General features: G+C 43.8%; 1 protein-coding gene across 1 annotated transcript in view; it reads right to left on the minus strand.

Moving 5' to 3' along the window:
- The window catches only part of SHMT1 (serine hydroxymethyltransferase 1), a 128,267-nt gene that overhangs the window by 57,905 nt on the left and 46,562 nt on the right, over positions 1–23,800 (minus strand). Inside the window, exons 6-8 of the mRNA XM_086940711.1 lie at positions 8,385–8,466; positions 6,847–7,059; positions 6,342–6,458 (exon numbers count right to left, since the gene is read on the minus strand). Coding sequence (XP_086796837.1) covers positions 6,342–6,458; positions 6,847–7,059; positions 8,385–8,466 — 412 coding nt within the window. The remainder of the gene's footprint in view (positions 1–6,341; positions 6,459–6,846; positions 7,060–8,384; positions 8,467–23,800) is intronic.

A 23,800-nucleotide genomic window follows, 5' to 3' on the forward strand; every position in this document is an offset into this window, starting at 1 on the left:
CAGGAATACTGAAAATAAAATAAACAGGGCCATCAGATGTATTGCAAGTATAACCAGATAAATACAGCGTAAATAACATTCCATTCATGGCATGCTTAGCTGTAGATACACGTGTTCGACAGACGAGAAAGCAGTTTTCCCAGTAAGGTTGTGGCTAGCTGGAGGATGTTGCAAAATATTGGAGAAGAGTACGTAATACAGCTTGTTCCACCTGGGCTTGCTGCTTTTGCTAGAGCGTCCACACAATAGTGTTTACTAAAAGTGTGCAGAATGGACCAAGTAGAAACTTTACAAATGTTAACAATTGGAATGGTGCCTAAAAAGGCAGTTGAGGCTGCTTTTTTGAGAATAGAATGTTGCCTGGGAGTTGTTAGGGGCAGTCTTTTGGCTTTGGCGTGGCAGATCTGAATACACTTGACTAGCCAGAGAGGGATTCCTGGTTTTGAAACAGCAAGCCACAAATAATTGTTGTTTTACAAAATGGCTGTGTCCTATCAATATAGTACATAAGACCTCTTTTGACATTTAGTGTCTGAAGTGCCCGCTCTGCTACTGTCGTTCGCTGTGGAAAGAAAATCGACAGGTCTGTGGTTTGGTTAAGAGGAAAATAAGATACTATCTTGGGCAGAAACTTTGGATCAGTCCTAAGGACTAACCTGTCAGAATGCATCTTGAAAAAAGGTTCTTCTACAGTCAACATTTGAATCTCACTTACACGTCTAAGGGAGGTAATAGGGACTAAGAAAGCCACTTTCCAGGACAGACACAGTAAAGACCTAAGGGGCTAAAAAGAGGGCCCCATTAATCTTGTGAGGGCTATATTAAGATTTCCAGGATGGGCTTGGAGGAAGTCTGGGAGGGAGGACTCTTTGTAGCCCTTGCATGAAAGCTTTTATTACAGGAACCGTAAAGCGGTAGTGGTGCTCCCAGTTTTGCAACTATGCTGCTACTGCAGCCAAATGTAAATAAATAGATGTGTATTCCAGTTGAGAGTTGAAAGTTAAAAAGAATGTCCTGTACTTTTTGTTATAAAGGACTGATTTTGGGGAAAGCAGTAGTGGACAAATCTTTTCCACTTTCTAGCATAATAGGCCCTAGGATAGGCCAACAAACCTCCCGGAGAATATCATGCACTCGGGGAAACTGTAGGTACCCAAACACTAGGATTTCAGGAGCCAAATCGCTAGGTTGAGTTGTTTGGGCTTGGGATGCCTTAGAGTTCTCTGGTAATGCGTGAGAAATTCCTGCCTGTTGGGGAGCTTCTGGTGGGTAACTACAGAGAGCTCATAGTGAACCAAGGTTGCCTGGCCAATGTGGAGCTACTAGAATTAATGTGAGCGAAATTTGCCGTAGTTTCCAGACTACATATGGAAATAGTGGGAGGGGTGGAAAAGTGTAGGCAAATAGTCCTGACCAGTTAATCCATAGTACATTTCCTTTGGACTGTGGGTGTGGGAACCTGGAGGCTAAGTTCGCCCATTTTGCTTTTTCGGAGGTTGCAAATGGGTTCATGGTTGGAAAACCACAATGCTGGAAGTACAGGAGTAAGAATTGAGGTAAAGTTCCCACTCGTGGACTTCCATGTTGCATATGGCTGAGCAGGACTGCAAAGTCGTGGTCCACTCCTGGTAGATATTCTGCTAAAAAGGTGAATTTTGTGGTGTATCACCTACCGCCAAATGCTTCGTGCATAAGCGAAGAGTTGGCAGGCGAGCGTGCCCCCCCCCTCGTTTCTAAAAAGTAGTACATGGCAGTCAAGTTATCTGTTTTGATCAGGACTGCTTTGTGATGTATGTGGCAGAAGAACACCTTGCGAGCTAGATGAATCGCTAACAGCTCCAAGTAATTTATGTGAGGTTTGTTGTAGGGGTGTCCACAGACATTAAACATGGATGTCGTGTAAGTGTGCTTCTCAGCCTGTTTGGGATGCACCCGTGGTAATAGTCACCTGCGGAATAAGGGCTTCAAATGGCCTGCCCTATTGAAAAGGTGTGCTGCTCCACCTCTGCTGAGAATGCTGGGATCTGGCCTTAACAGAACTAGATACTCCCACTGACCCTACAACCACTGCTCCGCTAAACATTCCTGGAGTGGAGGCATGTGAAGTCTGGCGTGTGGTACAGTGGCGAAAGAAGATGCCATCATACCAACAAGCGCATGATCATGCGAACGATTAGCCAAGTGATTGGCTGGAAGAGAAGCAGCAGAGACTAAAAAGCTCGGATTTGAGCAGGACTGGGATACGTTTTTACTGTAACAGAGTTCAGGATTGCCCAGAGAAAGGGTTGAATCTGTAATGGCTGCAGATGGGCTTTTTGTAGGTTTATGGTAAAGCCAGATTGTGGAGTAAATCCAACATTTGCTATGTGAGAGCAGGAAAATGTTGTTTGCTTGAACTCTTTATCAGCCAATCATCTAGATAAGGAAAAACGTGGATCCTGCTCCTTCGCCAGTTAGCCACGACTAAAGGCAAACATTTTGCAACACCCTGGGTACGATGATGACCTCAAAGGGTTCAAACTGAATGCTGATCACTTACCAGAAATCTGAGGAAACGATGTGTTGCGTGGATTGATATGTAAAAATCGGCATCGTTCAAATCCAGGGCGGTCATAAGTGCCTTATTTTAGGAGCGGTATGACATCTAGGAGCGTAACCATGTGGAAATGCTCAGCTTTGATGTATTTGTTGAGATGCCCAAGATGTAGGATGCTCAGGAAAGAGACATCTTTTTGGGTATTAGGAAAGAGTGAGTGCACCGCCGTATTCCTGTGGTGCTGTGGCACTGGCTCAGTGGTTCCCTTTTGTTATTGGGCTATTACTTCCTCTTTCAGAAGGTGCAGATGTTGAGAGGAGAGAGTGTTGTCATGGTGGTATGGTTGGTGGTGTTGCAGTAAGTTAAAGACAATACCAGTGTTCCAGAATAGCTAGGAGCCAACAGTCTGAAGTGATGTTGCACCATTGTCGTAGGAACCCCTGTATTCTTCCCCAGACAGGTGTTGTACGGACAGGTGATAGGGAAAGGGAGTCACTGTTTGGCACGGGCGGCAGATATAGCCAGTCCTTCTCTACCTCTGCGTCTTGGTGTTATTCCCTCTGTATGACCCTCTAAAGTTCCCTATGGTAGTTTGGACGTGTTGCTGTTGTCTTTGATAAGAGGTGTGCACCTCCAGGGTGGTGATTTTGGAACATCTGCGAAACTGTAGACGACGAGAAATAGTCAGCGGGGACAAAGATCGTTTTTTCCAGCATCTGAGAAACTTGAGGGCCGAATAGATGCTCACCATCAAACGGTAATTGCATCAGATGCTGTTGAACCTTAGGTTTGAACCCAGAGATTCTAAGCCATGCATGTCTCCTAATAAGCATACCTGAATTGACTCCTTTAGCGGCAGTGTCCGCTGTATCAAGGGCACACCTAATAGATGTATTGGAGATTGTCTGCCACCCTAATACTATTCCTTGGGTCCTCGGTTTGTAATGTTCCGGTAAGTGCTGTATTAGCTCTTCCATTTCATCCCAGCAACATACCTTAGCAATGTCATACCTTGCTAAGAGCCCTACAGAACTGGCAATGAGGTGCCGATTGCGCTGCAACTCTTTCCTGCTGAATAATATTTTTGCAATACCAAAGGGGATGATGGACGGAGTGCTTGAGCAAATCAAACACTCCCCCACCCCCAGCAACTGATCTGGGTTTAATCCATCATCATTCTTTAGCTCACTCCACCACCCCAGTTCAGACATGGCCATATGCAAACGAGTCTGACCCTGTGCCTCATGGCCATGTCTGAACTGGGGTGGTGGAGTGAGCTAAAGAATGGTGATGGATTAAACCCAGATCAGTTGACTGCGGTGAGTGTTTGATTTGCTTAAACGCTCCGCCCATCATACCCTTTTGTTTCGCTTTGTTCGCCCTAAGTTGGCAGGGTATGCCCAGACGTGCTTCCCTTGCTCACTCTACCACCGGATTCAAGATAGCCTGGCTGATGAGGCTTATGAATCTGAAACCGGTCCCAGGATGCTGGTTTCCGGTCCAGGGATGAAATGGCTTGGCAGTTCAGGCTGGACTGTTACCATGAGGCACAGGGTCAGACGGATTTGCATATGGCCATGTCTGAACTGGGGTGGTAGAGTAAGCTAAAGAATGGTGATGGATTAAACCCAGATCAGTTGACTGGGGTGAGTGTTTGATTTGCTCAAATGCTCTGTCCATCATCCCCTTTGGTATTGAATCATTTTTGGGCTAACTATCTTGGGTGGGGCATGCCCAGTGCCCTGGCGCCCTGGTCAATTGCTCTTTTGTGTGCAGCAGGGACCCCTAACTAGTTAGGCAGGAGCTGGCCAGAACTGTATGGCAGGGGGGGGGGGGGGGATTGGGGAGTCTGAAGTGGAAGACTTGTATTGTTTGTCCACCATTGAGGATAATAATTCTAGCTTAAACTTCCTGCGTGGGCTTAAGCATGCCTTTAAACATTGGCAAGAATTGGGTGTCCCACTGGGTGAGTGTGTGAGAGGGTTTCCAACAAGAAGTCCTCTTCCACCTGCACGAAGATCGACTTTGTGAAATTTAGCTGCCCTTTGAATAACCTCATGATGAGTGTGTTCTCAGGGGGATAAGGCTTGGCCGGGTAGAAGCCTGGATCGTTAGGTTCTGGAGGCATCACCTCATAATCCTCAACCGGATCCTCTTGTGGATCCTAGGTGTATGGAATGTCATAATTGTGATGGGGGAGGGCTACACTCCTCATAGCATGAGTGATAAGAACCCTGTAGTGACGGAGGTTGTTGTGGTGGTTGTGTAGGAGGAGGAGGAGGAGGAAGAGGAGGAGAGTAACAGTCTAGGTAGAGAGCTTGTACCCCTATCATGTCTTTGTGCTTAAGAGGCGGTTGTAGCTCCATTGTTTCCTATTCTTCACAGTAAGCTTGGTGACGATTCTGCCTGTGTGAGGATGAATACACAGGCGTAATTGCAGAGAGTCCAGCTCTTCCTGAAGGCGTTCAAGGATAGGCTGTTGCACCTCAGTGTCTGCTGTTGAAGGGGTGACTGGGCTGTGCCAACTGCTTGAAGTTGTTTTTGAGCCCAAAGCATGCTTTGGCTCCGTAGCCGTCTTCCCCATTGACGACTGGGTCGACTTCGATGGAGGCTTCAGCGTCAAGCTTACCCAAGAGCCCGAAGCATTTTTCAACATCGATGGCTGATTTGGGTCAGAAGTGCTATTCTGTATCGAGCCAATCGGGGGCGTCGAAGGGGTTGTCGACGTTAAGGAAGGTTTGCTTTTGGATTGCAGACTCGGTGCCTGAGCTGGGCACGATGCCGGCTCCGAAGCTTTGGATCAGTGCCGGTCCGGGATGGAAAGTAGTGGCAGTTCAGTCGACTAAAGCGGAGGGCTCGAAGCCTAAGCATTTTATTTGAAATGAATACTAAAACTTCTAATGGGTCATATAAAGCTGCATAGAGCAGCCTTTAAAACCCTCTGAGGAAATACTAAAAGAGCTACAATAAACCTTAAATAAAGGGAGACATTGAAAATGGGCTAAATGGCAGTTGTATGTGCTACACAATTGCACTCAATGTTTTGGTTCATGGTTTATGTAGTTCAATGACAGGGTCTTTTAGGCAGTACTGCTTGCCTAACAAACTTAGTCCCCAAAAGCCAAGTTTATTTGTGTGACTGGACCCGTATACAGCAGAAACCTGGGATGAGTTATGGGGGCGCAGCTTTCTCCCACTGCAACTCAGGCTCTCAAAGCATATGTTTATTGGAGAGACGTTTCTTTGGGTGATATGAAGCTTTGGAAAGTTAGTGTCAAACAAACTTCTGTACCAGACTCCGACTATACTTAAAAATGAAGTAACTTTGAGTAATTCTTATAAGTCAGTAGTCATTCCGAAGACACAAAGACACAGCAGGTTTGAAAATAAAGACCACTAAACAAACACACAAAAGGGGATGGAAGGTAAGCCCAATCAATCTAAGCCACTTGAAACCACTCTGTAGCATCCCAATCTATCATTTCTCGCTAATTGTGGCACTCTAGACAGAGGCCAGCATATGCGAGCCAATTCGGACCATGCAACTTATAGGAACAGTGCATCCGAAACAGTCAGATGAGGGACCTTCAGAAGCGAACACAAGCAACCCCAGACCGTTGATCCTGTTGCAAAGTGAGCACGGATCTCGTGCATGGCATACCCTCTGCCCTTTAGCACATTACAAACACACAAAAGATTATCCGATAAATGCTTGTGAACAGTCTAAGCCCCTGCGAATTGTCCCCACCCCATCCCCTCAAAAAAGTGGAATGTGTGCCACCAATGAAAAATGTTAAGAACTTACCAGCAATGGCATGGTTGTGTGGCCCACCCTGTAGTCCAGGGAATACAGCCTGGTTAATGAGGCTTTCAATATTGTACATTATCTCTTTTCCGGTCTTGGCATCAACACTTCGAACACCTGAAAAGGGAAAATGGGGCTTAGTATATATTGTTTCTGTACTCTGCTAATCTTTTGGCAGAAAATTGGAGAAGACCGTGTAAAAGGGCAGAGGGTGTAGCAAAAAAACACCAACGGATTTGGGGACCATGGCAAGTGGGCCTCACTATACAACTGGGAAGTTCAACTGGTATGGGCTCAGAAATTTGCACTTGATTGCATCAACAATATTGTCAGCATTTGTGGATATTCTGTACTGTTTTATAAGGCCACAAACTCTGTATTAGATTAAAGTGAAGCGAGTGTATTTTGTTTCATGCGCTTAACGAATAAAATAATAAAAAAACATTTTAAAAAAATGGCAGAAAACCAAGCTGGGTCAGAGTTGATGAGAAGCAAGTATACCCACCTTTTCTATAGAAAATCATGCCAGACCTGCAACCTCTCAGAGTTTTGTGTGTTGTAGTGGATACTACGTCACAGTGCTCGAACGGCGATGGCACAACTCCAGCTGCTACCAAGCCACTGATATGAGCCATGTCCGCCATTAAAAATGCACTATTTTCATCTGCAATCTTTCTCATTCGGGCATACTCCAGGTTACGAGAGTAGCAGCTGACACCTGGAACAAAGAGAAATAAGTACTTGCAATTAATAATGGCACAGATGTGGATGAGGACATTAATGTAACCTAGATGCTAACGTACGCTCAAAGTTCTTAACCATTTCAGCACTTATTGTTTTTTTAATTAACATCCATCCTCTAACCTCTGGTTTTAGAAATCACTGTTGATTGAATTTGACCATTAAGCCATGACTTACTAAGTACTATGGCAACACATAATACACCCCATATGCTTTATTCAATCAAAACACACATGCACGTCAAAACACACTTTAACACATTGCATTCTCAAGGTGAGTCAAATTTTCATTTCGTTTTATGAGATGTTTACAGAGTCAGTGCTGGACACCCTAAATGGACGCAGGAAATGTTTTGGGGTCTGTCACCTGCCCTTGAGAAATCCAGGATTAGATGTGAGCCAAGGATTTTAAACAACTGTACCATCAAAGCATTTAGGTCAGCCAGTCTCCCGTCCTGAAGCACCCAAACTTCAGGGACCAGATTTCCACAGCAACAAACAAATACAGTCAGTCATTCCAGACCCGAGAGTCCTCAAGAAGATTCCATCAGGGGGTTTCAATTAATCTTTATTGAGCTTATTGAACTCTCACTGGGCTTCAATTCCCTTTCCAAATTGTAGAATAGGAAACATAAATGTTAATGCTCTAATCCACAATAAACATTCATGCACTCCAAAAACACAGCGTTTATACACTATCAACTGACACCACAGTCAAGGGCGTCTTTGCAGTAATAAATACCTGGAGCTTAAAAACCAATTCAAGAGGTCTGTCATGCTTGAAGAGAGATTGTGACTTCCCAATGCAATAGGACGTTAAATATCATCCCTGAACAGAAATACATTTCTTAATTCTGTTATGTGAAAAACAAAATATTCATTCAGTTCTGTGGAAGGCTGCAAGCTTATGAAAGAGAAGCAGGTCTACGAGTATTTTGGTGTAATGTATACATTTTCCTTTATCTGACTACGCTCATTAAACTTTGGGAAGTAGTTTTGATATACAGAAACATATGATCCTGCATTGCGCTAAGAGCCCGATCTAAGGCTAAAGAGCAGAAAGAAGGGTTCTGAAGAGGTAAAATGGAACAGACATTGAGGGTAAGATGCAAATGGGGAGAGAGAATGTCCAGTATGAAATTAGAGAGATGGGAACTGGAAACAAATGGAAAAAGAGGACTACCCAACACTTAATCCTATGCACTTTTTATATTTCAGCTTCACTTAAAGCATGGACATGAGAACTAATATTGCATAGTTACATCAAAGCCACATCTTTCCAATTCACCATGTGTTACCATACCTGCAATGATCAGTTTTGGATGGAACAGACGGGCATTCTCTTCTAGTCGATCATAATCAATGTAGCCAGTATTTGGGTTCACCTAGTAAGTGAAAGAACATTGAAGATTCAGAAGCGAAAGAAAGCAACTATTGAACGGCATGGATAGCACAAGCGACCATGGAATTCCGGAACATAGTGATACAATGAGCGAGTAGAACTGTAGCGATCCCAAACCAGAATTCAAAGCAGACCTCTTGCAATTTCATGGCAAGACCGGAGGCTAGCATTATGCATAACCTTTTATTCCACCACTCCTTGCAGCACTTAGAAGTATTACATCACCAAAAAACAAACTTCTAGAACATAGAATGTTCAAAAACAATATAACACTGAACACAGCAGCCATCTTCCTCTTTTATTTAGCTGCTCCTTGCAGATAAGTACTATTGTTTTACTCTGAATTATTTCATTATCTAATTTGTGAAAGTATGAGTGTTTTATATATGGGAGTTTACTCGTTAAAGGAATGAGTGTTTATGTTTTGAGGTTTACTCGTTTAGTTATATGTTGAGGTGAACGAGTATTTAAATGTATGTTTGAACGTGAGCGAGTATTTAAATGTTTGTTTGAACGTTGAAAACCCAATTTTCGGGTTTGAAGTGTATTTGTTCCGTTTCATTTGCGCGGTGGTTTTTTTCGATCGGGAATTTATATTTTTTTAGGCTTAAGGTAAAGATTCGTTAAACGAGCTCGTAGGTTTAAACGAGCTCGTGAGGCATCTCGTGAGGCATCTTACCTGTCTGTCTCGCGTTGGCTCGAGCGTTGTGACTGCAGAGTCCGCGAGGAGGGGGGGGGGAGACGCTGCGTGTTGCGAGTGTTTCTTCTTGTTTTCGACTTGAAGTTGGGGGTCGCGTCATCGCGCATACGTGCGTGATGACGTTTTTCGGCGGCCATCTTGGTTGAGGACTAGTCTGTATTGTGGCGTTTTTCTTCGTGACGCGATCGATCGTAACTGACTTTGAGGTGAAGTTGGAGTCAGAAGGATCACGGTTAGGAGGTCAATAGCGTTTTTTGTTGGTATTATGGAGGTTATTGTGGAGGAACAAGGAGAGGGGTCAGGCGAGCCTGATTTGAGAAAGATGATTCAGGATGAGATTAAGAGTTCAATGAAGGATGTGTTAAAAAGTGTTTTTAAAAGGAAAAGAAAACTTGACATTGATGAGGAGGAGGAATTTTGGTCAGTTAATGAAGATGAAAATAGTGAAGTTGTTAAAAAAGGAAAAAAGGCAAAGAAAGTTAAAAATGTGGATGTTGAAGTGAGGTTTTTAAAAGGATCTGGTGGTTCAAGCGCCACAAGAGATGAAGGTGTCCAGAGCGGCACAAAAGAGGGTGTCCTTTGCGGCACTAAAGATAATGAGGAATCTTCTGAAGAGATTTCTGATGAAAAAGAGAGTGATGAGGATGAATTCATTCTTGAAAGTTATGATGATGATTGGGACATAGACAGTGATAAGAATGAAAAAGAAAGGAAGGAAAAGGGCTTGGTTAAAGATCCTCAGGGAGAGGAGATGTTTAGTCCAGATTTGATTAGACATCCCAGGAGTGGTGATTGGTGGCCTCTGCCACATGTTGCAGAGTTTATTAAACTATGGATTCGCAGGCCTTTGGAGAAAGAAGCAAGGGCGGTCATGAAGGCAGAGTGTTCTAGGCCTGTTTTGGATGGAAAGGCTTGTTTAACTCCTGATTTGGACCCTGATCTTATAAGTTTTTTATTTAAGATGGGTCGTGATCCTAGAAAAGGAGTGGAGAAGGCTCTGAAACAGTGTGAGGACAGGCTTTTGGACATACTAGGGCCCTTGGCTAGAATTCTAGATATGGCTGAGGAGGCAAAGATGAAGAAGGTTGCGGTGGATTTGGATCTTTTGAGTGGTTGGTCTCAAAGAGCGGTTTGCTTATTGGGGAATGCAAACGCTGCATTGATCTCTGAAAGAAGAAAAGGAATTCTTATGAGGATTAGCCCAAAGCTGGCTGATTTTTCGAAGAAAGAGCCAACAGATGACCCCAAAGGGTTTCTGTTTGGTGAAGGTTTAGTTAAAGGTGTTGGCAAATATGTTGCTACCTTTACAAGTCTAGATAAGGCCCAATCCAGTCTAAAAAGAGTCTTCAACAGAGGTGTTTTTGACAGGGCTGGGGGAAGGGGCCGTTTCCCTAGCCGAGGATTCTCGAGGGCCCAATATCAGTCAAGTGGTAGAGCTGCGTTCAGAGGCTTCCAGTCTGCGACAGGATTTTTCCCGCAAAGAGGAAGAGGATTCGGAAGAGGGCGGCAGCCAAGGGGAAGAGCGCAATTTTCACAAAGTTCCTTCAGTAAGTATGAAGACGAATTTTGGTTTTTTCCCAGACAAGGTAGGGGGAAGGTTGAGATTTTGAGGGAAATTGGGAAAAGATTTCAACAGACAGTTGGGTTTTAGGCGCTGTGAGAGGCTATGTTGTGGAACTGGTGGAAAATCCAGTTCAATTGAGGGAGCCAAATCAGTTGGTGTTCGATGGAGAGCTAAAAGAGATTGTAGGGAAGGAGGTGTTGGAAATGTTAAGAAAAGGTGCAATCGAGGAAGTTTCAGAGGAGTTCAAGGGCTTTGTAAGCACAATATTTTTGGTGGAGAAAAAAGGGAAAGGATGGAGGCCGGTGATAAATTTAAGGAATTTAAATCAATTTGTGGTTTACAGACATTTCAAGATGGAAGGAATCCATCTGTTAAGAGATATTTTGCAGGAAAGGGATTGGTTGGTGAAGTTGGATCTGAAGGATGCGTATTTCACGATTCCGATTGCGGAGGAGAGTCGCAGGTTTCTTCAGTTCAGATGGTTGGGTCGCTTGTACCAGTTCTCTTCTCTTCCTTTTGGTCTGGCATCTGCTCCTTGGTGTTTCACGAAGGTTTTGAGGCCTGTGGCGAAATTTTTGAGAGAGAGAGGTGTTCGGATGATTATGTATCTAGACGATTTTCTCCTTCTGTCCCAGAGTCAGGAAGAGTTGAAGACTCAGCTTTCGTTTTGTATGGATCTTTTGGAGAATCTAGGTTTTATAGTAAACAGAGAGAAGTCTGTTTTAGTTCCATCGCAATGTTTGGAGTTTTTGGGATTCAATGTGAATACTGTGGAGACAAGTTTAAGTTTGCCGGAAAAAAAGGTTCAGAAGATAAAGTCGGAAGTAAAATGTGTTTTGAAAAAAGAATCTGTGAACTTGAGAGCTTTAGCAAGAGTGATTGGTTTGTTTTCTTCTTCAATTCAGGCGGTTTTCCTGGTCCTCTTCATTACAGGGCTTTACAGCGTTTGAAGGCGGATGCTCTAAGGAGAGGTTTGTGGTATGGAGATCAGGTTGTGATTTCGGAAGAGGCTCGGGAGGAGTTGTTATGGTGGTTGGAAAATTTGGAAGCCTGGAACGGTCGTGCAATTTTTGGAATTTGCACGGATTTTGTTCTGGAGTCAGATGCAAGCCTTTTTGGTTGGGGTGCTTGCTTAGAGGATCAGGAGAGTGGCGGGAGGTGGTCTCAAGAGGAGAGATCGATGCATATAAATGGTTTAGAGATGAAAGCAGGGCTCTATGCTCTGAAGAGTTTTGGAAGGAATTTGAAAAATTTCAATGTGTTATTGAAAATGGACAATGTTTCTGCTGTCCGTTATATAAATCGATTGGGAGGAAGCAGGTCGAGGAATCTTTCTCTGTTGGCGAAGGAGATTTGGAATTTTTGTTTAGAGGAGAAAATAGGTCTGAAAGCAGAATATTTTCCAGGCAAGAGCAATGTTGTTGCGGACTGGAATTCAAGGTTTTTAAGAGATTACAGCGATTGGATGTTGAATGTTCAAATTTTCAGGAGAATTGTAAAGGAGTGGGGTCCGTTGGAGGTGGATCTGTTTGCTTCGAGGTTGACTTTCCAGCTGGATCGGTTCTACAGTTGGAGGCCGGACCCATTGGCAGAGGAAGTGGATGCATTTCAGCAGAATTGGAGGAAGAATCGGTGTTACGCTTTTCCCCCGTTTGCAATGATTCAGAGGGTGTTGCTGATGGTGAGGAAGCAGGAGTGCGAGTTGGTGTTGGTGACACCGTTCTGGGCTGGTCAGGTTTGGTTTCCGGGTCTTTTGGAATTGGCGGTAGAGGAGCCAATGTTAATTCCAGATTCGGAGGATGTGTTAATAGGAGAAGGAGGTATGTTTCATCCTTTGGTTATGGAAGGGGCGTTGAGCCTTCTTGTTTGGAGGATATCAGGAGAGAAGAGCAGTTCGGAAAGCTTTCGGAGCAGGCTCAAGACTTGCTCAATGAGTCATGGGCTCCAGGTACTAGGAAAAGATATTTGGGAGCATGGAAGAAGTGGTCATGTTGGTGCTTGGAAAGGGGTTTGGATCCCGTGGAAGCATCTGCCATAGAATTGGCTAATTTCCTGTCTATTTTGTTTGGTGAAGGATTGGGTTATCGGACAATTAATTGTTATAGGTCTGCTATTGCAGCTGGTCATAGTTTGGTTGGAGGTTGTTCGATTGGTAGGGAACCTTTGGTTTGTAGAGTTTTGAAAGGTATTAAGTTGAAAAGACCGCCTAAGCCTAGGTATAATGGTATGTGGGATGTTAATAAGATTTTAAATTTGTTTGAGAGTTGGCCAGCTAATAAGTATTTGAGTCTTAAGCAGTTGTCAGGAAAGTTAGCGAGTCTTTTGTGTCTTATTTCTTTCAGGAGAGTTTGATGTGAAGGCTTTGGATATTCGTAACAGGTGCTTTACTCCTGATGGGGTCCTTTTTAGTGTTACTAAAAGGACCAAATGCATGTCTAGTTCTATTTTTTATCCTAGATTTTTGGACCATCCAAAATTGTGTGTGGCCATGTGTTTAAAAGAATATGAGGCTAGGATGAGTGAATTTAGAAGGGATGGAGATGAGCAGTTGTTGATTTCTTTTGTTAAGCCATTCAGACCAGTTTCTTCAGCTACAATTGCTAGATGGGTGAGATTTTGTATGTTTGAAGCTGGTGTGAGTTTGGCAGAGTTTGGTGCTCATTCAGTGGGAGGTGCTATGGCAAGTAAAGCTTTTTTGTCTGGAGGTCGTTTGGAAGAGATTTTGCATGCAGCTGATTGGTCTAGTGCGGATGTTTTTGCAAAGTTTTATTTGAAACCTTTGGGACATGTGCCGTCTGTGGTTTTATCACAGCTTTGAACATGCATAATGCTAGCCTCCGGTCTTGCCATGAAATGTAGATTCTCCAAGTTTGTGATGAGAGAATCTGGATTTCATTAAAGACACGGAGGCTAGCATTATCCCTCCCTCCCCTTTCTTTGGGTGAGGTTTGGGGGGGGTTGTTATTTTAGTCAATTTTAAAGTTTTTTGTTGGTTTTAAAAGAAAAAAAAAAAAAAAAAAATGATGTGTATATATATATATTTTATGTTGTTTTTCAGATGAGAAGTAAAGGTTTTTTTGGAAGAAGATCGGCGTGGAGTTGGAGTTTGTTTGGTTTCTCTTCAGGAGCAGCGTAAAAGAGGAAGATGGCTGCTGTGTTCAGTGTTATATTGTTTTTGAACATTCTATGTTCTAGAAGTTTGTTTTTTGGTGATGTAATACTTCTAAGTGCTGCAAGGAGTGGTGGAATAAAAGGTTATGCATAATGCTAGCCTCCGTGTCTTTAATGAAATCCAGATTCTCTCATCACAAACTTGGAGAATCTACATTCCTACGCAGAAGCAGGACGGACTTCCCCCAGTAAATGAGTCACAAAACTTTTCTTGAAGTGCATGGAATTAAAATTCAGCAGCCACCAAATTGTATACATGATCATCACAACTTTTGTCCTTAATGAATTTCCAATGTTTTACCTGGAGAGGTTTTCCCATTAACCACAGGTTTTGCAGGTATTTTCTAATCCAAACTCCCATTTTGAAGATGTACTCCTCAACCTTTTTTGTCCTACCCTTTGTTAATCTGTATTGTGTTGTACTGTAGCAAGTCAATGTATTTATAGTATTATAGTAATTAACAAGAATTAATAATAAGAACTTCGTACACCTAATTGGCTCACAAAGGTGCCTGGGTAATGTTTTGGACTTTGTGGTTGAAAAGGGAATTATTCTTAGATAGACCTTTATGCAACGCGTTTGGTATAGTATGCGAGTTCTGGAGATGTAAAGTGTGGCTTTTGTTACTGTACTTAAGTATGAAATGTCAGAGTGCGAGAACAGACTCAGGCACACTTGCCATTGTTGGGTGATCTAATGATCAAGTAAAAGCCACCACTGAAGTAGATCTGTCGGGTCCACATTAAATGTAGAATGATGCTCTCCCCATGCACACATGTATCCCAAACCATCAGCGATAAAGTAAAAGACAAAAATATGCTGCCTAAAGTACACTATATGGAGTACACCTAGAAATGACAGAAGTCAATCCCCATAGGCACTGTTAAACAACCACAGAATACTATAGGGATTCCACTGAAAACAGGTCACCAACAAATTCCGACAAGTACTTTCCCCAGAATATAAGAGCAGGTTTCCAGCAAAAGCTGAATCACTGAGAATTACCTGGAAGAGAGAAGAGCAACACAGATCCATTTACCCCCGCTAACAGGTTTACAAAGAAACCATGAATTCAGTCCTAGTAAGCCAGCTGAATATTAAATGGTCAATTGAATCAGTGATCGCCCATTGGAAAAATATATATATATATTTTTTTTAAATACAAAATATATGACCTTCACTCAGCAATCCTGCGTGCCTCAAGGTCAATAAGCATGAGCTAATACTACACTAAAAAGAATGGACCATATAAACTCCAACAGTCGCAAAACTCAGTAACCTGTGCAAATCAATCACCAAAATAAGAACTACCCTGACCTTTCACACCTTGCTCTACCTAGTTGCCATTTACTGCAGGGCGCTAAAACTACACAAGTTTCTAGATGCGGCCATTCTTTCATCTAAACAAAAATCAACTGTGGGACTATATGATCGAACCATACACCTAGGAAACAAAGAAGCTCACCTCCTGAGGCACAGTTAAAGAACCACAGATTACTAAATGAAGTGCTCCCAGGAGCAGCTGAGAAGCAACAATTGTTTAGTCCACCATAGTAGAAGTCGACTCTGGAGCCTCACAGAGCGCCTCATAGGAGCAGGGATTGAATTTTCAGGCACACAGACGGCAGGCAGGTTTAATAGTATGGTATAGAATTCTGTGTGTCTGTTTAAGTATTGAAGTCAGTCGGATCTCTTTTGGAAACCCATGGTTTTGCAGGGTACAAAAATAAGAGCTAGAATAGATTATCAAACGCTGGAAGTTTATCACCTGCAATCCTGTGGCTGAAAGGTGGAGAAACCCTTAATGCTTTGCAAAGTATACCACACTATACAGAAACTTTTGTTGTTCAATCTATGAGAAGCGTTATTGTAGATGGATGATGTGAGTGTAGAGTGCACTCATTCTGCATTTTCTTGCACAAAAATATAAGCAGCCCTATGAGATAAATTTGCAATAAGAATTATCCTTGTGTGGGATGCTCACAAAAATTTGATGTATAGTGTTTGTGTGGAAGAGAGATGATTACCAGTGTAAAAGAGACTGCTATGAGAGACACACATGAGATGCTCACAGAAGATAGGTATAGTTAGATAAGCAGAATGAGGTGTGTGGCAAAGCTCAGATATGAATTGTTAGGGGTGAACACCAGAAACAGTGTTTGTGTGTGAAGCTTACAAATGAATACAGTGGGTGGAAGGTAACAAATAAGTAGTATGTGGGATGCACTAAGGCACAAAAACTTTGTTATATGGGGAGGCCCACAAAAACTATAAAATGAAAACAAGCAAATATGCCCCAGGCTAGGATTATCCAAGCCAAAATTTTGAGCCTTTAATTGAAACAATGATTGAAGGCATGTAGGCCTTGCTCCAGACTATGATGATTTATTTACACGTGACATTGGGAGAGTTGCGTATTAACAGTGAAGTAATCTTTGGTGAATAGTTATTTCTACCAAGCAAAAACCTCAGATGGGCGGGATAAGTGATATGGGTGGTGGTGCTCTACAAGATGAGCCAGGGGTGTCCACCACCCTGGACTCTGCTTCTGAGCATATCCTGGAGGAGTTTGAAGACCCCTTACTGGAGAACCCTAGTCCCCCAGGGAACAGTTCTATTGACAGAGGGATGCCCGAGAGTTAAGACCACATTTATTCCTCCTGGGAGGGTACAAAGGGTTCAGGGGACGTCCAGGTCCTCCTCAGTTAATTCTACCTCCTCAGCAATTTCAATAGGGACCTCCCTCTTGATAGAGATGGATGGTTCTTTAGAAAGGGAATACCACCTGCTCAAACGTGAGAGCCAAGCTCAGATTCAGGAAGGAAGAATTGGCCCTAGATAAGAAACGCAAGCCGTCATGGGGGCTAGGAAGAACTTGGGATTAGAATCCCATGGAGGCAGCACTAGTAATCCTAGAGTTAGGGAACACTCCTTTGACACTGGGAACTTGAACAGGATAGTCACTCCTTAACAGGCGGTGATGATAGCCGTAAGTGGATTACTGCTTTAGAGAGGGCCTGTAAAGTTGAGAAAGTTCCTCAGGCACAGTAGGCAGCTTCCCTGGGGCTCTCCTTTGCTAACAAACTTAGAGAAACTCTTGACTGTAAAGGAAGAAGATGCAGACAATTACAAAGTCTTGAAGAGTGCCCTCATAGATGGGTTTGGGTTAACATCTGCGCAATACAGATTTACATTTTGGGGCACAACAGAAGGCACACACTCAGGACTGGATAGATTTTGTAGATAGTGCTATTAAGGCTATGGAAGTCTGGCTCCATGGAAGTAATGTGCACGATTAGGAAGGACTGTACAATTTACTTGTGAGGAAGCACATCCTTAATAACTGTCAAAATCAGCAACTGCACCAGTACCTCGTGGATTCGTATCAGACAATGCCCCAAGAATTGGGAAAGAAGACAGGCAAATGGGTCCGCACTAGGAGGAAACAAAAGTCTGATGGTGACCAGAAGAAGCAAGGCTATTCTAAGGCCTAAGAGACAGGTGGGGTGAAATAAAAAAAAAAAGAAAGTCTTCTAAAAGGTCCCCAAAAAATCTTCCTCTTGTGGTAGGTCCCACTCCTCTTCATCCTCCAATAAGAAACCTTGGTGCTATTTGTGTAAGGAAAAAGGCCATAGGGCAAAGGATGCCAATTGCTCCAAGCCTAGCACCAATACTGCTACTACTACTCCTAAACATCCTAGTGCCCCTAGCAATAACACATATAGGAGTAGTGGCCACAAGAGGTTAGCTCGGTTAACCTTGGGTACTGAAGTGGACTAGTCAGGACACCCACTAATGCTGTTTTAGTCGGTAATGGTGACACTGAGCTGGTGACACTGAGCTGGCCACCCTTATTGTAAGTCCCACTAACTTGGGAAAATACAGACACCAGCCCCTCATCAATGGTCAGGAAGCTGTAGCTTACAGGGATACAGGTGCCAGTGTCACAGGTTTCTCTGTCCTCATAGTGTCTCCTATGCAGATTCTACTAGGTCATATCTACCAAGAGACCAGTGCTAGCAATCTCAGGACAGATCATTCCATGGCAGTTGTCAATCTCAGCTGGGAAAAGGTAACTGGCCCAAAGAGAGTTGTGACATCCTCGGACCTACCTGTGGACTGTCTACTGGGCAATGATTTGGAAACTTCAGACTGGTCTAAGGTGGAGTTCAGGACTCATGCAGAAATTATAGGAATTTCAGCCAGTGTCTTTGCTGTCACTAGGGCTCAGGCCAAGAAGGTAGGCACTGAGGGAGCCCTGGATCCTGAAAAAGGTAACCAGACCGCTCCCAAGAGAAGGAGCAGGAAGGGTAAAGATGTATCCTCCTCTCAAGACTCCCAGTGAGAATCAGTCTCCCGAGGGAGATGATCTCCGTACCTGTGGAGGAACAGTCCCAAAGGAGCTTGGGCCTCACAAGGCAGAGCGACTAGGTGCTGAACGCCTGCCCTTCTCTTGAACAACTCAGACAACAGGCTACTGCTGAGGAAGAAGGGAATGCCAATGGGTCCCACAGGACTTATTGGGAAGATGGGCTCCTGTTTTCTGAAAGTAGAGACCCCAAGCCGGGTGCCACCAAGAGGTTAGTCATACCTCAGAAGTTCCGGGGTTTCCTATTGACCCTGGCACACAACATTCCCCTTGCAGGACATCTTGGGCAAAGCCAGACTTGGGGCAGGCTTGTCCCTCACTTTAACTGGAGACACCAAGAAGTTTTGTCGCTCCTGTGACCCCTGCCAAGCCAGTGGCACGCCAGCTGGCACTACAAAGGACTCCTTAATCCCACTACCAGTGGTTGGGGTTCCTCTGAAATGGTAGGGATAGAGATTGCAGGGCCCTTAACCCCTCCAACAGCATCTGGACATAGTTTTATCTTAGTGGTGGTGGACAATGCCACTAGCTACCCAGAGGCTAGCCCCCCCCCCCCCCCCCACCCCTTAGCTCAACTACAGCTCCTGTAGTGGCGATCGCCCTCCAGGTAATCTTTTCCATAGTTGGGTTCCCTAAGGTCTTGTCAAGACAGAGGTACTAAAACTTCATGTCTAGCTACATCACTGCTATGTGGAAAGAGTGTGGTGTTAACTATACGTTTACCACACCCAACCATCCACAGGGCAATGGGCTTGCTGAAAGGTTCAACGCCCTTAAAAGGTATGATCATGGGACTCCCAGAAAAGCAGAGGCAAAAATGGGATGTCTTACTACCTTGCCTTCTCTTGGCCTACAGAGAGGTTCCTCAGAAGGGAGAAGGCTACAGCACATTTGAACTTCTGTTTTGACATCCAGTTAGGATTCCGTTATGTGTAGTCAAAGTATGATAAGAGCAGCCTCTCAAGCCTCTTAAACAGAACATAGTGTACTATGTTCTGGGTCGTGTTCATCCATGGCTGAGCACATGAAGCAGGCCAGCAAAAGCCTTGAGGCCAGCCAAGAGCTTCAGAAAGCTTGGCATGACCAAAAGGCTGTACTGAATGTTTATCAGCAAGGACAGAAAGTGTGGGTGTTGAAGCCCCCCACACTATACTTGAAAAGAAAGATAAGGTCACCTACTTAGTTGACCTATGCAATCCCAGAAGTCCCCACAGGGTACTTCTTGTAAATCACCTGAAACCTTTTTTGTTGACAGGACTGACATGAGCTTGCTCATGGCCACTGACTAGGAATAGGAGTAAGAGAGTGACCCTCACCTCTCCCTGATCTCCTCTCTCTGGACCCTGCTGATGGATCAGTTGAACGTGTAGTCTTGGCAGACATCCTCACTGATCAACAGCAAGCTGTTTGCAGAAAGTTTCTCAGTCAGTTTCCTGGTCTCTTTTCTCGGAAACCCAGTCAAACCAGGTGGTGTACGCATGAAGTGGGCACAGGTGACAGCCTGCCTGTGAAGAGCAAAATTTACTGACAGTCTGACCATGTCAGGGATTGCATTAGGACAGAGGTCCAAAATAATCTGGGGTTTGGGGTCATTGAGCCTTCAGATAGCCCTAGGAGTCCTGTAGTCCATGTACAAAAACCTCACACCCAGGATGGTAAGAGAGATGAGGTTTTGTGTTGACTATAGAGGCCTCAATGTAGTCACTAGGACTGATGCACATCCAATCCCAAGGGCAGTTGAACTGATTTATACTTTGGCCTCTGCCAAATATATCAATATATTTGACCTGTTTGCTGGTCATTGGCAAGTCAGACTATGGGGATGCCAAACCAAAAACAGCATTTTTGACCCAGAGTGGACATTAACAATTTATTGTGATGCCTTTTGGTTTGTAAAATGCACCTGCCACATTTCAGAGGCTGGTTAATAAAGTCTTCAAAGGTCTGAAGCCTGTAGTGCAGCATATCTAGATGATTTAGCTGTCTTTAGCTCCACCTGGGAAAATCCCCTTGTCTACTTCAAGAATGCACTTGAGACCCTTGTAGAAGGCATGCCTCACTATCAAGGGCACAAAGTGCCAGATAGGGCAGAGCAAAGTTGAGAACTTGGACCACCTAGTAGGTGGAGGCCAGGTTCGCCCATTGGAGAGCACAATTCAGACATGTGATTTTTATGTCTTGTATTATTATTTGGAATGTATTGTAATAGGATGTTTGTTTCATATGTAGGTTTCAGATATCACTGTGTGGCTCCTGAAGAAGGCGTTGTCCACGCCGAAACACGCGTAGAGTCTCACTCGCCACAGTGTTGTCCCTCTTTGATACCAATGATATAAATTTGTGGTGGGGTGTTCTGTACATGATTAAGTAATAAATGTATGAATTGTATGTTTTTTAATTAATTTTTACCATCATACGGTGATGGTTTGCCATTTACCTGTATGATTTTTATCGGTGTTCATTAAAAATCATGATTATTTTTATTTTAATTCTCTATGTATGATTTTTCGCTGTCACTTTATATTACTTGTTTGCCCATTTGTTGACTGCCTAGGGTTTTGTTCACACATTATTAGCCCTGCCCTAGGAGTTCATGGACACCAGTGTTCAGGGGGTCCTTGTTTTTTTCATTCCAACCTCCTGGTGGCACCCAGTTTGGGGTCTCTACTTTCAGAAAACAGGAGCCCATCTTCCCAATACGTCCTGTGGGACCCACTGGCATTCCCTGCTTCCTCAGCAGCAGCTTGCGGTCTGAGTTGTTCAAGAGAATGGCAGGCCTTCTGCTCCAGACTCAAGTCTTCCCTGGAAGGACTACTGCCCCCAGTCACTCTGCCTGATCAGGCCCAAGCTCCTCTGGGACAGTTCCTTCACAGATACTGTGATCATCTCCCTCAGGAGACCGATTCTCACTGGGAGTCTGAGAGGAGGATAAATCTTTACCCTTCCTGCTCTTTCTCTTGGGACCTAGCCGGTTACTTTTTTAAGGACCCTGGGCTCCCTCAGTGTCTAACTTCTTGGCCTAAACCCTAGTGACAGCAAAGACGCTGGCTGAAAGTCCCATCATTTCTGCAGGAGTCCTGAACTCCACCTCAGACGGGCTGAAGTTTCCAAATAACTGCCCAGTAGACAGTCCACAGGTAGGTGTAAGGATGTCACAAATCTCTTTGGGCCAGTTACCTTTCCCCAGCTGAGATTGACAACTGCCATGAAATGATCTGTCCTAACATTGCTAGCACTGGTCACTTGGCAAATATGATCACATAGAATCTGCTTAGGAGACACATTTCTCTGTCAACATAGTGACACTTGCACCTGTATCCCTGTAAGCTACAGCTTCCGGCCTATCGATGAGGGGCTGGTGTCTGTATTTTACCAGGTTAGTGGGACTTACAATAAGGGTGGCAAGCTCAGTGCCACCATAACAGACTAAAACAGCCTTAGTGGGTATCCTGACTAGGCCAGATCCCACATCAGCCCCAAAGGTTAACCGAGCTAACCTCTTGGGGCCACTTCTACTATCAGTGTTATAATGAGGTTAGGCGTGGTAGTAGGAGTATTGGTGCTAGACTTCAAGCAATTGGGATACTTTGCCCTATGGCCTTTTTCATTACACAAATGGCACCAAGGTTTCGTGTTAGAGGATGAAGAGGATTAGGACCTACCACACGATTTTTGGGGACCTTCAGAAGTCTCTTTCTTTAGATTTCCGCCCAACTTTCTCTTGGGCCTTAGAATAATCTTGCTTGTTCTGGTGACCACCACCCTGAACCTTTTGTTTCACCTTGTTGCGGACCTATTTGTCGGCCTTTTTTTTCCAAGTCTTGGGGAGAGGTCAGATAAGAGTCCACCAGGTACAGGTGCAGTTGGTGATTCTGACAGTTAGTAAGGATGTGCTACCTCAAAAGTAAATTGTTCAGTCCTTCATAATCATGCACATTACTTCCACACAGCCAGACCTTCAAAGCCTTAACAGCACTATCTACAAAATCTAACCAATCTTTAGTGTGTGCCTTCTGTTGTGCCCCAAAATGTCACTCTATATTGCTCAGTAGTTAACCCAAACCCATCTATGAGGGCACTCTTCAAGACTTTGTAATTGTCTGCATCTTCTTCCTTTACAGTCAAGAGTTGGGTGCTACCTTTGTTAGCAAAGGAGAGCCACAGGAAAGCTGCCCACTACGCTGGAGATTACTTCACTGTCAATATACAACTCTCCAAATGTCACTTGTAAAGAAATCATCATAGTCTTGAGCAAGGCCTCCATGCCTTCAATCATTGTTTCAATTAAATGCTCAATATTTTGGCTCGGAATATCCTAGCTAGAGGCAGATTTGCTAGTTTTCATTTTAGTTTTTGTGAGCCTCCCATTTAACAAAGTTTGTGTGCTTTAGTGCATCTCACGCACTACTTATTTGTGACCTTCCACCCACTGTATTCATTTGTAAGCCTAACACACAAACACTATGTTTCAGGTGTTCACCACTAACAATTCATATTGGAGCTTTGCCACACACCTCATTCTGCATATCTGACTATACCGGTCTTTTGTGAGCATCTCATGTGTCTCACAGCAGGCTTTCATATTTGGTAAGTATCTCTCTTCCACACAGACACTGTACATTTCCTTTTTGTGAGCATTCCACACAAGGCTAATTCTTATTGCAAATTTATATCTCGTAGGGCTGCTTATATTTTAGTGCAAGAAAACGTAAATTTAGTGCACGCTACACTCACAATATCCATCTACAATAAGCTTCTCATAGATTAAACAACAAAGTTTCTGTATAGTGTGGTATACTTTGCGATGCATTAAGGGTTTCTCCACCCTCCTGCCATAGGAATGAAGGCAATAAACTTCCAGTGTTTGATAAACTAGTCTAGCTCTCCTTCTTGTACCCTGCAAAACCGAAGGTTTCCAAAAGAGATCCGACTGACTTTAATACTCAAAGACACACAGAATTCTATACCATACTATTAGACCTGCCAGCCTTAGGATGGACTTCCCCAAACTTTTTGCCTGCTTCCTTCCTCTTTTAGCTGATTTTTTGTTGGCCTTAGAGCACTTTACCACTGCTGACTGGTGCTAAAGTTCTCCCCTAAACATGGCAACATTGGTGTATACACAACTAGCAAATGTTGTACAGCGGTATACCATATACCCAGTGCCTGTACATGAAATGCTACTAGTGCGTCTGCAGCACCGATTGTGCCACCCACACACACAGCTCTTTAAACAGGTCTCCGGCCTGCCACTGCAGAGCCTGTGTGTGCAGTTGTAATGCCATGTCGACTTGTTATTAAAAATCCCTTGCAAAGCCTTAAACTTCTTTCATTACATATAAGTCACCCCTAAGGTAGGCCCTAGGTAGCCTATAAAGCAGGGTGATATGTTACTAAAAGGTAGGACATGTACTTTTAAGTTTTGCATGTCCTTGTAGTGAAAAACACCTACATTTCGTTCTTCACCACTGTGGGGCCTACTCCTCTTATGGATTAACATTTGGAATTTCTC

The sequence above is a fragment of the Lissotriton vulgaris genome, chromosome 10 (genome assembly GCF_964263255.1).
Source record: "Lissotriton vulgaris chromosome 10, aLisVul1.2, whole genome shotgun sequence".
Classification (NCBI taxonomy): Eukaryota; Metazoa; Chordata; class Amphibia; order Caudata; family Salamandridae; genus Lissotriton; species Lissotriton vulgaris.